Here is a 15082-nt window from a genome sequence, read left to right as displayed (position 1 = left end):
AAGCAGAAAGAGTCCTGGATGATTAACTGCTTGCTGGTTGAAACCAAAGTTGAAACGAACAGCCTGAATTAGAGCCTCTCTTGCTGTATGCACACATACAGACACTTAAGGAATCTTCAAGTTTTACCCTCAAGTTATCCATGTGTTATAGCAAAATCCATAATTTTGGCCCCAAAACCTGCCCTCGACTTATAAATGAGGTCGATTTATAGTTGAGCATATAAAAGTAAGATCAAAATTATGTTTAGTATGTTAGGAACATGAAAACAAAATAGCAACAAATCATGCTCTGTTTTTACTCCTAAATGGAGGCTTCAACTGACACTAGGATATATCCTTTTAATTCCTGTAATTTCAGTAGGCATGAGTGTGTCTGTGCTGAACTGTGGCTATAGCATTTATTAAACTTTTCAACATTTTAATCAAGATAACAATGGTCCTATACAGAAAGGGCGGTCTGCCGGCGCCTTGTTTTGCCGCGTGAGGAAGCCGCAGCGGACAAACCACGTGGCTTCCTCACATGGCAAAAAGAACCCTCAAAAAGGGGTTCTTTCTGCGGCGCCCTTGTGACATCACAGTGCGCCAATGGCGCACTTGCGACGTCACAAAGGGGTGTGACGTGTGGACGCTATGCGTCCGTCAAGTTGTAATGGCAGCACCCATGTAGACAAGGCACTGCCATTTTGCTGCCGCCAGTACGTACCAGCCTAACCCTAGTACGTACTAGGGTTAAGGAGCATCTGAATGGTGTGTGCTCCCTAACCCTACTGCCGCCGCCACCATGCTACATTTTGCCGGTCTTTATCCCGCCACTGAAATTCTTTCAGTGGTTCTACTGCATGCTCATACTATCATAATAAAAAACTGTTTCTAACAAAATGTCCTATGTAATCGAGGACCTGTCATGTGGCAGTATTTGCTTGGATGTTTTCCCTTTTAATTATGAATTATGAAGATTTACTCTGGATACACACCACTGCCAACCTTTTCTGTTTTTTAAATAGGGTAGAGTTACTTTTATTCTGCTTCTCTGGATGCAAACTAAAAGACACACAGTAGGCAATCATGGACACAGTAGGCAACACTCAAATGGTGCTGGAGAAGAAGGTCTTAAAATATCAATTTGTAATAATATTAGCATATCCTCATTTGACATATCTTACACTTACAGCAGTGAGCTTCTTAAACAGAAACTTGAACTGTTCAGCTTCTCTGTTCATTCTTTCAGCACCTTCTTTTCTTTCTTCTGCATTCTTGAAAGTAATGCGTTTTGACATAATAGCCTTGATATACTCCACAACAACCCTACGGTGGCACTCAATAGTCATTTTCTGGAGAGAAAAATGGGATTTGACAGTTGGCAGCCAGTTAGAGATAATATTTGCTTCTGCTACGCTAAATATTTAATAATAGATCAATTAGTAAAATTAACTTCCACACTGTACTAATTTTGTTAAGAAAAAAAAATATTCATTTAGAGATATTCATTAATTTACCAAATTCTGTGCTATCTCTACATGACAGCTATATTGCGTAATAACACAGAGCAACTGTTAATCTCTGGACTGCTAACTGGAATGCCTGCTCTGCTTCTTTCAATATAATTGGTGAATAGTTGGTACCGTCCATACCTCATCCTGGTAGCATTTCTTATTCCACAGCACTTGGGGATGTAGTATTTGAGAAAGGAAATGTTTCAGTGAAGAAGTAAATAATTTTTCTATAAGAAGAAAGATTTGATAGAAAGTCTGATGTATGCAATGTTAAGCTAAGATCCTTAATTACTGGCCAGTGTCTTCCATTTTAAGGAAATGAAGAGGCACACTGAGATGTATGGTCAGAGCCAGCTAAGACAGGCTGTGCTACACATTAGTCCCACTGCTAATGCCAGAAAGGTCTTTTTATCTGAGACTTTTCATAATAATTAAACCAGTCTTAAGAAAAAGATAGCTAGTCAATACAGATCAGGAATTTAAGAAAGCTTGTAGTTCATTGTCACAGGTAATATGTCTGAAGCATGGAACTGGACATACAGAAAGACTTATTGTTCATTTTAGAATCATGGACATTCCAACAAGATATTATGAAGAATGTGACAAGGTATACACATGTTGAGGGCTTTCCATCAGCAAGTTACGTTATGCTACATCACTGCTTATTTTTAATGTAGAAAGTGGTAATTAATTAATGACTTTGTTCATTCTAGATATAGATCCCATTCTCCCATGTCAAATCACACAGTGAAGTCTCACCAGTATAGATGTGGGATCTAAAATTCAAAGACAGATCCTATCACATTGCTCCATGGCCAGGCAGTAGGCAGCCCGTATGCAACCCAGGCTTCTCTTGCAGCTTTTCAAAAACAGGGAAATTTGTTTTTAAAAAGCTGTGGGAGAATCCCTGGTTGCATGTGGGCTACCTACTACCCAGCCACGAAGCAATGCGATAGGGTCTGTCTTTTTTTAGATCCTGCATCTATCCTGGTGGGACTTCTCTGTGCGGTAATCTTCATAGTCCAGCAATCTGAATGTAACTTCAAATGCTCTTATTTTACTCTGATTTCTTGCATCAATATTGATTTCTTACTGAGAAAAGTGTAAGCTAATATATATTCCATTAAAGAAAACATAGGAGTGTGAAGGGTGCTGCAAGCTGTTTCACCAATTATTTTAGGCAATCAAAGCAGTCTTATACAGTTACAACAGCTTCTGCAATAGTTAAGGTTTCTAACTTCCCCAGACTGGCTATCTTTGGATACTAATATTAACTGAAACGTGAATCAGAATTTTGCCAGTATTCATGGCCCCTTCTCTCCCTTCTTCATCATCCAAACATTCAGACAAGGAAGATTCTTATCCCATTTCATCTAAACTGGGAAACTATGGTTACTAGTTTCAGGCATACCAGTATATTAAATAGGCTTCAAAAATCTGACTTCAATATCCAAGCTTGTTCTAAAATTGGTTCTAGGAATCTTCCAGGTGTTGTTGGATTGGAACTCCCTGCAGCTCTAATTAGCATAGCAAATACTGGTTGCATGTTGTAAGTAGCATTCCAGGAACACATGAAGGGCCCCTTTTCTAAAGCTTATAACCAGAGCATCTAGAACAAGAATGAACTGTAAAACTATGGCTGTTTCTTGTTTCCATGCCTACATCACAAAGGAAAAAACAAAAAAGCTGCATTCATCTGTAAATACATTGTTCCTGTCAAGTCTGGATATTATCCTCCAAACTGGGGGCAGTAAATTACTTTGTAAAAGTTCACATTCTTCCAGGTCATAAAGAATTGAAGATCCATTATGCTAATTTCAAGTGAAAAATATCCACCTGATATTCCTAATAAGCCAATCACAAATTTAAAATATTGATTCTTTCTGTAAGATCTAATTCAGTTTGATGAAGGCAAAGCATTTGAGGGACTGTGTTGCCATTTAAAAGGAAGAGATCACATGAATTTATCTTCATGGCTTCTGGCTTCTGAAAAAAGTTCATTTACAGCAGAAGCAAGAATAGTGTGCTCCATAGGTCACATGCATCCTGAAGGTTGTTTTGAGGCCTCTCTGAAGTACTCACACATACTAAAAATATTATTCTAGCCAAAAATGTGGTTCCCCCCCCCCCCCCTTCCAAACCTGGGAGCATCCAGGAGTGGCAGTTATTTGCATGGGAGATCATGCTTTCCCCAAACCACTGAAATGTGGCCCCATCAAACCCATAAGTGGTTATCTAATCACTTCGGGGTTTTATTTTTTTTATATTATTATTATTATTATTATTATTATTAAAATTATTATGCCATTTGGGGCCATTTCTAGATCAGATCTAGCCTGTAACAGATGCTGTAATATAAAATGGTATATAAAATGAAGCTGTTTGTAATCTGGCCTCAGACCCACCAAAGATGCCCACCCCAATACAGGATTATGTTGAATTTTCAAAAAGCATTTTTTTTGGTTATTTTTTGCTACTGTAAAGTTAAGACAAAAATAAAGGAACTTTAAAGCAGTATCTAACTAATACAGTATGTCATCTCATTAGACTACATTGCAGTTAGATGTTGCAAATACCTTCTTATAAGGCTTCTTTATTCTTGCAAAATCATTGAAATAATCCTCCACTGTTACGCAGATTGTATCCACAGCATTGGATCCTACCAGCCATTTCCTTGTCATCAGCTCACTGAGATGAGGCTAAGAAAGAGCACACATATGTGTGAGGACAGGATCAAAATTTATAACAACCTGAATAGACTAGAAAGCTGGGCCTTCCTGACAGTAAGAGCTGTTTGATAGTGGAACACACTTCCTCAGAGTGTGGTGAAGTCTCCTTGTTTAGAGGTTTTTAAACAGAGGCTGGATGGCCATCTACCGACAATATTTTGATTCCTGCATGGCAGGGGGTTGGAATCGGTGGTCTTGTGATCTCTTCCAACTCTAGGGTGGGTTACAGACTGCCATAAGGGATGTCCTTAGGACGTCCCATTTTGAAAAAGGGGCGTCTCTTCCAGACGCCCCTACTCCTATTACGGACAGAGTCCGTAACAAATGGCGGCGGCCTTTCCACACGGCCGCCGCCATATTGATGTAGCAATGGGCAGTGGCCCGAGACCACCCCTTTTGGGCGGTCTGTAACGGGCCTATGATTCTGTGATTCTAGGAACCTTTTCTCTCAGTTAATTTCAAATGTGCTACTAATATCTATTAGTTATCTAAAATATATATTTCAGATCAAGACATTTGTGTCTGTTTGCTAGTATGGCTAGACAGTTACTCTATCCAAGTTTTTATTTTTCAAAGGTTTTTTATTATTGTTCTTTTTATTAATTTGTTGCCATTTAAATGTACACATCAGATTGTTGTTCTCCAAGTTTTCAGTTGAAGATCTGACAACAAAAGGATTTTGAAAGAAATAAAATGTAACCTCCAAATCTATGAAGACTTCTTCAAGCAGACTTGAACATCCTTCTTTGGCGACATCATCTAGAACTGCATCGATGCATGCATGACTGCTTGACATGATTTCTTCCATCACAGGAGTCAAGTATTTCTTTTTCAAACTAATGATTGATTCCCTTCAAGAAATAACAAAAGACCGTTCAGCATCTTGGCAGGTGCGCAAGAGCTAGACAACTGTGCAGTGGTAAAAACTAAAGTGTGAATAGTCATCACAACAGTTTTCTTGGCCACAATCAGGAGCATCCAAAATGCAGGTAGCGATAACAATACAGCATATGAATGTGTCATTTTGATTGTTTTCAATGCTTGCAGAAATTTGGCAGTGAAATTTTGGTGAGCCATATGTTTCTCACACCTAGACTAGATTAACTGCCTAGGCCCAGAAGCAGACAAAAAGCTCTGTGTCCATCCAAACTGCTTCTGCCCTGGCCTGGAGGGAGAGAGGAAGAGGTAGGCACAGTTCCATTATGCCTATGCCCAACCTCCATTGCTATGGCCTCAGGGAGAAAGAGAGAAAAAAAGGCAGTATCTGCACAATTTAATCCTCTCCCACTCCACCATTCCTTTTCCCTCTTGTGCCATGTTTTAATTACATTGTAAGCCTGAGAGCAAGAAACTGTTTTGCTATTCTTTTACTTGTAAAGCACCATGTACAGTAATTGAGCTATATACAAATAAGACAATGATGATGATGGATGATGATGATAAAAATAAACAATTGAAGATTGGCTCTGCTCAACTGCTTTTTACAATGCAGCTTAAAAACTTGACCTAAACTCTTCAGTTATGTAAGAAACTGTTGTGAAGATCAAATTAAAGGTACAGTAGAGTCTCGTTAATCCGACCTTCATTGATCCGACGTTCCGGTTTATCTGACGTTGGACTGGTCGGTAGGCATGGCTGAGCCCTGACCACACCCCCAGCACCAGGCCCCAAGCGAGGTGGCAGGCGCTGAGCACCAGGCCGCAGGCGCGGAGCACCAGGCGGCAGCGGCCCCAAGCGCCACCCCCACCAGGCCGCAGGCGCGGAGACAGCAGCGGCCCCAAGCGCCACCCCCACCAGGCCACAGACGCGGAGGGGGCAGCAGCCTCGAGCGCCATCCCCACCAGGCCGCAGGCACAGAGGTGGCAGCAGCCCTGAGCGCCGCCCCCACCAGGCCGCAGGCCACGACCTATGGGACCTATGATTGCTAGGCTTTTTCTATGACCCTCTGGATTATCCGACTTTTTCGACTATCCGACCTATGGGACCACCAGTTTACGTCAGATAATCGAGACTCTACTGTATTATTATTATTAACATTTATTTATAGAATGCTGTAAAATTTGCACAGCGCTTTACACAGTAAGGGTCAAATAAAGTAAGCAAAAGAATAAAAACCTGCTCAGCGGCAAAAAATCTAAAACAACAACAACATTACACTTGAAAAAAAAGTAACCACCAACTCCAAAGCCTTTTCCCCCCATCTGGGTATAACTGTATAGTGTATGATGGGACCAGAAATACTTTATCACATCTCTCCTTGGGTCGGTAATGGGCTGGATGAGGGAAAACAAACTCAAGCTGAATCCAGAGAAAACAGAGGTACAGTGCGCCCTTGCTTTACACAGGGGATCCGTTCCGGACTCCCCTGCGTAAAGCAAATTCCGTGCATGCTCGAGCCCCATTTAAATGAATGGGGCTTGTGCACACGACGGCACAGCTGTGCACGCATGTCATGGGCGCACGCCCCATTACTTCCTATGGGATGTGCCGCCCCTTCCTCCCCGCATGGCTTTCAGCGTATGCTGAAAGCTGTGTATGATGCAGGCGCACTGTACTTGCAATAGGTACCCTAAGTCCAGGGATGGAAATTTGTCAACCAGTCCTAGATGGGGTCACACTTCCCCTAAAGTTTTAAGTTTGTAGTTTGGGAGTACTCCTGGATTCATCTCTACAATTGTCATCTCAAGTAGATGCGATGGCCAGGAGTGCTTGGTACCAACTTCTTTTGATACGCCAACTGAGTCCCTACCTAGACCAAAAGGACCTTGAAGCTGTTGTACTTGCACTGGTAATCTCTTGTTTAGATTTCTGTAATGCGCTCTACATGGGGCTACCTCTGTACCAAGTTTGGAAGCTTCAATTGGTTCAAAATGCAGCAGCCAGATTGGTCACTGGAACACATAGGTCAGCCCATATAACACCAGTGTTAAAATCTCTTCACTGGCTGCCAATTAGCTTCCAGGCGCAGTAGAAAGTGTTGGTAATTACCTTTAAAGACCTACATGGCTTGGGCCCGAGTTACTTGAAGGAATGCCGCTCCCTACACAACCCACCCTGCACTCTCAAAACATCAGGGAAGAATTCATTGGAACATCACAAAACCAGGTTAACAACAACTTCTTATATATCGTTGACCGTCGCAGCCCCCAAATTGTGGAACAGCTTACCGGAGGATGTCTGTCTTATTACCACCTGAGATGCCTTTAAGAAGGCACTTAAGGCAGATCTCTTCCGGCGAGCCAACCCACCCGACCTTGTATAGGATTTTTGAGATAAAAGACTCCACTTCTGAGTACGACTGTATGTTTTTAGATGTCGAGGCATTGACCTAGCTATTTTATGAAATTAACAGTAATATTAATATTCTATGGTTTATATTTCTTTTTATTACTTTTATATATGTATCATATCATTTTTATCGATGTAATCCCACCTCGATCTGCAGGGAGAGGCGGGAAACATAAATAAAATTTATTATTATTATTATTATTATTATTATTAGTTTCCACAACACACATACATACTGAATCAAATGCTGAATTAGTTATCAGTCATTGTCCTCCATAAAGGGTGACTGCTTTAAGTATTTAAAAGCCAAAATATATGTTTATTCACTTATATATATTCATTTTACATTACAGCGCGCCCGCGTATGACGTGGGCGCGCCTTACGATGCTTGAGCATACGCGCTCAAGGCGCGGGGCGCGCACGGGGCGGAAGGGGCGGCGCGTCCCATTCAATTGAAGGGGCAGCGCACCCGTTGCACCCTGCACACCGCCGTGCACGAGCCCCATTGTTTACAATGGGGCTTGAGCATAGGCAGAATTCGCCTTACGCGGAGGGATCCGGAACGGATCCCCGCGTAAGGCGAGGGCCCACTGTATTTAGTACAACACTGGGGATATGTTCCCAGACTTACTCTAGAAACTACGGATAATAGGAAACCTGACTGAAATGAATGATTTCTGGTAGAAGTCACAGCACTGGTGGCATCACCAGAGTTGTGGGAGGGATTCAGATTGCACCAGGTGACACCATAATGGGTGTGTGACACCACTGCTCCTCAAATATCTGCATTCTGGCAGCAATGGGCTGTAGCATTCGCCTGTTTCCATCTAACATGCTATAAGATATGGTGTGAGTGGGGTGAGGCTCAGTGAGAGGAGAGAGACCCCAGATTTTTAAAAAAATTTAAAAGTCCAAGATTTTAATTTTTTTAATTTAAAAGAACATTTTAAAATTATTTTTAAATTCTCTTCAAAAACATCACATTTTACCAAATGTTTACATTAACCACAAGAAACTATGCATATGTACATTTAGGCTGTGCATATGATACTGTAATTGAAAAGTATAATTTTAATTTTGCTAGTTGTTTATGTTACAACTGTTACCATTAGATTCAGTGATATATGAGAATTATGATTTTTTTTTTTTTTTACAAAAAGACAATGGTCACATTTATTGGCCCATGTGCTTTCTTACAAAAAAAGGGGATGAATACATAGCACCTCTTGAGCCTCTCAGAGAGGTGCCTTGATGCCCACGGGGCAATGGAATGAGCTGTTGTTAACAGGAATGGAAATAACCATTGCCTCTAGTGGCAGAGGAAAAAAAATAGCAGCAGCAGCAGCTGCTCCCCAGCTGTAAGGATTCTATATGGTGCAGTATGAGAGGAAATCATTGGGGAGGGGATGACACCATGAGTTACTGCACTGGGTGACACAAATCCTAGTGATGCCACTGCACAGCAGAACTCTGTGGTCATCTCTTGACAGAAGCATACCAAACAATTGTGCTAGTGGACCTAAAAAAGATTGAACTTTTTTTTGAAAGTCGGTAAATAAAACTGTACATAGTGGTACCATGGATATAGGGGCCATATTTTATTGAAAACATTCCAAAAATTCCGATATAACTAATAAAATTATTCATAGATGTCACAGGCAACACACAACAAATCTTTGCTCCACTAGTCTATCCTATTCAAAATATCTCATTTAAAGTCTACAAAAGTAGACTATTTTTAAACTCTCTTCAAAGAGAAGTAGCATATCCCATTTTGAGAGAATCATAGGATATAAATCCAATAAATCACAAATCCCTTAAAAGCAGCATAAATTGCCTTGCAACTACCATAATTGTATATCTGTATAAAATCTTAGTGTACATTTAAACACAGACTCTTCATTTTTAATAGAACTTGGCTTTACAAAACTTACTTAAATGTCTGACAATTGTTGATGATGGCAACCATGTACTGAACATAGCATGGATGATACTGACGATTTCTAAGATGTTCTTCTTTATATGAATGTGCTTCTTCTTTGTATCTGTATAAAGTATGGGGAGTAATCAGTGGTTATAAAAAGATGCTGACTTAATTGACCCTTAATAAACTGTAGAAGAAAGAGGGGCATCATGCCACTTCTTCATAAAGATACACCACCTCACTTTCTTCAAAAGAAAGTCTTCCACAGATACAGCACAAAGAAAACACTTCATTATACGCAGTTTCTCAGTTTGAAAAGTTCTAATCGCATTGTAAGAAATGAGAACATGTTCAACTGTACTCCAAACCTTTTTTGCTTGGATTTTTGTCTCTTCTCTTTTAGATCAATATTCAGTGTTGTATATATGCAGTGTATGCCAAAAGCCACGTAAAGCACGCCCGCGTATGACGCGGGTGCACTGTACATTTAGGCACTGAACATGAAATGCACAGAAATAGGATGGATGACACATGCTTGACAGCAATCCATGCAAAAGGGATTTAAGAGCCTAATTGGACCACAAGTTGAAGATGTATAAGCAGTGTGATGTGACAGCTAGAAAATCAATGAGATCCTAGGCTGCATCAATAGGAGTATAGGATCTAGGTCAAGGGAAGTAATAGTGCCACTTTATTCTGCTGTACTGTGTCCACTTCTGGGTACTCTGATTCAAGGAGGACAGTGATAAGCTGTCCAGAGGAGAACAACAGAAATGGTGACAAGTCTGGAATCCATGCCCTATGTGAAATGGGTTAGGAACCTTGGACTGTTTAGCCTAAGGAAGAGAAGTTTAAGAAATAACATGATAGCCTTGTTTAAATATTTGAAGGAGCAAGTTTGTATTCTGCTGCTCCAGAGACTAGGACACAGTACAATGAATTCAAACTACAGGAAAAGAGATTCCACTTCAACGTTAGGAAAAACATCCTGACAATGAGAACTGTTTGACAATGGAACACATTCCCTCAGAGTGTGGTAGAGCCTCCATTGGAGGGTTTTAAGCAGAGGCTGGATGGCTGTCTGTTGAGAGTGCTTTGACTGTGAGTTCCTGCATGGCAGGGGGTTGGACTGGATGGCCCTTGTGGTCTCTTCCAACTATAATTCTATGGTTCTAAAACCCAATGATCTGATGTTTAAGAGGGCCCTGTCTCTGAAAAAAGGGAAAGCTTGTTCCTTATGTGAATGGAAGTTTAATCACATTTTTGTTTTTGGAAGAATGGCTTCCTGGTTGGGCAATTCTACCCGTTTCCTTGGGGAGAAAAGGAAAATTGGGATCTAGTCCATGTAGTTTTGAATTGCCTATACTCTCAAGAACAGGAAAAGGATCTGGTGAGATGAAAAGGTTGGGTTTTGTATTTCTTCGTGGACATAGACAGATGGCCTTCCCTTTGTCTTTGGTCTCAATGTAGATGTTCTTGAGAGACTTCTCACTGAACAGGAGGAAACTAGTATAAGGGACTGTGGGTAAGTTAGATCTCGATTATGAGTCTTTGTTCCAGTGTCTTTGCCAGATAGAGTGTCTAGCTACCATAGTAGCTGCGATTGAATTCAAAAATATTTTTTGCTTAGAGCCAGTATGGCATAGTGATCTGAGTGTTGGACTGTGAATCTGGAGACAAAGGTTTGGTTCCCAGCTTGGCCATGAAACTCACTGGGTGACCTTGGGCAAATCACATGCTCTCAATCTCAGGGGAAGACAATATCAAACCTCCTCTGAACAAATCTTACCAAGAAAACCCATTTTATGTTCACCTTAGGGTTGCCATAAGTTGGAAACTACTTGAAGGCACACAACAACATAGCATAGCCATTTTGTCTATAAGAGATGTAGTGGAGGAGGCATAACTTGATAGTGAAGAATGTGGGAGGTTTCAAGCTTTGTTTCCATTGGGGTTTTTAAGAGTTAATTTTGTGTAAATTTACAGCGCTTCATAAATAAAGGTTAATAATAATAAAGTTAAGTTCCCTTCCCTAGGGCAAAAGCATGGGTCAAAAGAGCAGAAATGGGTCCATGAACGAGAGCGGCCTTTAAAAAGTTAATGGTCTTTCATGGAATGTGTAAATGTTTTTGAGCCACACTGATGCCCTTTCTGCCCTGTATAAGGGACCTTATCACAGGAGAGGCAAAGTGCCAAAATCCTGTGGATAAAGTAGATTCTGATCCTGGAAAAATCCCACAAAAGCGGGGTTGTTTTCAGACACATTGGATTAATGAAGCATTAATCTGACATTAAGCTATGCAGAAAGTGGGCAAAATTGGCCGTTTTTTATTTTCAGGATTTTCCCCACTTTCTGCATGGGTTAATGTCGCGTTAATGCTCAATATGCCTTCAATAAATGCTGAGGGGATGTGTTTTCGAAATTAAAGTAACACCCTCCTCCAAAAAAACTAGCTCTGTCATTTGCTCCTCAGCACTGGAGAGGCTTTCAGGATCTGACCACTGAGTTAAAGGAGTGGGTCAGATCAGATGCTTGAGCCCTATCTAGGTCGGAAGCACAGCTGTCTTATCCCTGGAGAAGATTTTCTTCCATATCAACTTCCCTCACTGCACCAAAGGCTCCAGCAGAAACAGTTACTGGAGGCAGGGAGTTGGCATCAAGCATATATCCTTGCAGCTCCCGCAGGAGTCACCTAAAAGTACTCTAACCTCTTTTTTCTAAACCAACTTGCCTAGTAAGGAACAGTTTAGAGGCAGAGGAAACTTTCAATCTGACTTGCCTTCGGTATTACCAGCAATCTGCAAAAACAAAAATAAAAATCATAGAATCATAGAGTTAGAAGAGACAACAAGGGCCATCCAGTCCAACCCCCTGACATGCAGGAAATCTAAATCAACGCATCCCCAACAGATGGCCATCCAGCCTCTGTTTAAAGACCTCTAAGGAAGGAGACTCCACTACACTCCGAGGGAGTTTGTTCCACTGTCGCCCTTACTGTCAGGAAGTTCCTCCTAATGTTGAGGTGAAGCTTGCTCCCTCCTCAATATGACATCCCTTCAAGTATTTAAACAGGGATATCATATCACCTCTTAACCTTTTCTTCTCCAGGCTAAACATCCCCAGCTCCCTAAGTCGTTCCTCATAGGGCATGGTTTCCAGACCCTTCACCATTTTAGTTGCCCTCCATTGGACACGCTCCAGTTTTTCAACATCCTTTTTAAATTGTGATGCCCAGAACTGGACACAATATTCCAGGTGGGGCCTGACCAGAGCAGAATAGAGTGGAACTATTACTTCCCTTGATCTAGACACTATACTTCTATTGATGCAGCCTAAAATCGCATTGGCCTTGTTAGCTGCCGCATTGCACTGTTGACTCATGTTCAATTTGTGGTCTCCTTGGACTCCCAGATCCCTTTCACACGTAGTTTCATTCAGCCAGGTTTCCCCCATCCTATATCTGTGCATTTCATTTTACCGCCCTAAGTGCAGTACCTTACATTTCTCCATGTTGAAATTCATTTTGTTAGCCTTGGCCCAGCTTTCCAATCTATCAAGGTCATTTTGAATCTTGATCCTGTCCTCTGGGGTATTAGCTACTCCTCTTAATTTGATGTCATCTGCAAATCTGATAAGTATGCCCCCAATTCTGTCATCCAAGTCATTGTTAAAGATGTTGAATAGCACTGGACCCAGGACAGAGCCCTGTCGTCATTTCTCTCCAGGATGAAAAGTAGCCATTGTTGAGCACCTTTTGGTCAACCAATTACAAATCCATGTCAACCAATTACAAATCCAGTTACGTTGTCTAGCCCACATTCCACTATTTTGTTTGCAAAATGTCATGGGGAACCCTGTCAAAAGTCTTACTGAAATCAAGATATACTAGATCCACAGCATTCCCTTCATCTAACAAGCTGGTGATTTTATCCAAAAAAACAAAAAAACAAGAGAGAGAGAGAGAGAGAGAGAGAGAGAGAGAGAGAGATTAGATTTGTCTGGCATGACTTCTTTCTCTGAAACCTGTGTTGACTTTTTGTGATTATAGAATTGCCTTCTAGGTGTCCACAAACTCTCTGTTTAATGATCTGTTCTAGAATCTTTCCTGGTTGATGTCAGACTAACTGGACGATAATTGTTGGGATCCTCTTTTTCCCCTTTTTGAAGATGGGGACAATGTTTTCCCTCCTCCAGTCTGCTGGCACTTCTCCTGTTTTCCAGGAGTTCTCAAAGATCATTGCCAATGGCTCCGATATTACATTAGCCAGCTCTTTTAAAAGCCACACAATAAACAAAATGTAAAGAGGCGAGGGAAAGAGGTGGGGGGGAGGTAGTTGGAAATGCAACAAAACAGAGGTGAGGGGAGGGAGGATATATTTCAGATAAAAAGCGAGCAAGCAAGCAAGAAATTTAGCCATAGAAAGACAGAGGAGCTGACAAAAAGACAGAGAAAAAAACTGAAGAAGAGGAGCTGAGATAATTTAAGGAGGAACTGAAGTTAACATATAATCTCTTGCCTTCCCTGGGCAGTGCCTGGAATTAACACTTTCCTGGATGGATTTTCTCTGCCATCTCTCCATCTCCTTCTTCCTCACACTTCAAGCTTGGAAAGACATATATTTTCCATCTGTCTTACCCATAATCTTCTTCTGTCCTTCTTTTGTGTTTGTATTTCAAACAATCTAGCAAAAAAGGGTCAGTTGGAATGGAGCTGGCAAACATTGTTCCTATGCCATCAACAAACCTGTTACTGTAATCTAAAGATCTCGTCAACAGTGTCTTAAGAACTTATGCCATGCTCAGGGTTAGAAAGCCAGATTCATTCTTTAGGCTAAGAGAATAGCAAAAGGCTCTCTACTTCACCCTCTCAAAGAACATCAGAAGGTCTCTATATATAACTCAGTTGCTCAGTCAACCCATGCACAGCCAAGACATAGGGAAATAAAATTGAACAGCTGGGGTATATAAAACAGGAACTTTGCCAAAACATCTATCTAAAAAATAGAGTGGGTGGGTAAAGAGCACTTTGCTTGTTTCTGAGAGAGTGACTGAAGCACATAAAAAAAAGAACAACTCGGGTATTACTTTTCAGTTCACTCTGGGAGGATATGGTTAAACACTCTTTGCCCATGTCTGACCTTTAAGGAGCAAACAGCTGAAACAAACAGGAGATTGTAGATGCCTGGTAGCATATCTGGAAAGAAAACATTCTTCCAAACTAACAAGGCAAGCATTGAATGAAGCCTAAAATTTAATTTTACCTGCTGAGGAAGGAACTCATTTGTTGAAGGCACAAATGTAATACTTTTATTTTTAAATCTTCACTTATCTGGGTAGCCACTTGAAGATTCTGTTCAAACATCTAAAAATAAAAAAGTAATTAACAAATATTGCAGCTAATATGAACATAGTAGTTACTGCAATCTCTGTAATCTCTATTCACCCAGTTTATGAATCAAGGAGCCCGAGCAGACAGGCCAAAATAAAGTTGCTTCGGGTCACTTTGGAGGTATGCTGTTTAAATGATGCATGTGTCCTAAGAGGCCGGAAGCTGCGCCAAAGCCATGCTCCAGTCTTAAGGGCTGGAGTGCGGCTTTAGTGAAGCTTCTGGCCTCTCAAGATGCATGTGTCATTTAAACAGCATAC

The 15082-nt window shown here is 41.0% G+C and overlaps 1 protein-coding gene across 5 annotated transcripts in view; it reads right to left on the bottom strand.

Annotated features, from left to right (window-relative positions):
- The window catches only part of LOC149309446 (exocyst complex component 3-like), a 67186-nt gene that overhangs the window by 1693 nt on the left and 50411 nt on the right, over window positions 1-15082 (bottom strand). For all 5 annotated transcript variants that reach the window (XM_089532477.1, XM_089532474.1, XM_089532479.1 and 2 more), the window contains 5 exons: window positions 14698-14798; window positions 9446-9556; window positions 4923-5073; window positions 4070-4192; window positions 1170-1331 (listed from right to left, as the gene is read on the bottom strand). In XM_089532477.1, the coding sequence (XP_089388603.1) occupies window positions 1170-1331; window positions 4070-4192; window positions 4923-5073; window positions 9446-9556; window positions 14698-14798 (648 nt within the window). The remainder of the gene's footprint in view (window positions 1-1169; window positions 1332-4069; window positions 4193-4922; window positions 5074-9445; window positions 9557-14697; window positions 14799-15082) is intronic.

Source organism: Sceloporus occidentalis, unplaced genomic scaffold (genome assembly GCF_023333645.1).
Source record: "Sceloporus occidentalis isolate IW3139 unplaced genomic scaffold, rSceOcc1.0.p SCAF_7, whole genome shotgun sequence".
In the NCBI taxonomy this organism is placed as follows: domain Eukaryota; kingdom Metazoa; phylum Chordata; class Lepidosauria; order Squamata; family Phrynosomatidae; genus Sceloporus; species Sceloporus occidentalis.
The sequence above is the reverse complement of the archived record's forward strand: the minus strand, read 5'-3'. Positions and strand labels throughout refer to the sequence as shown.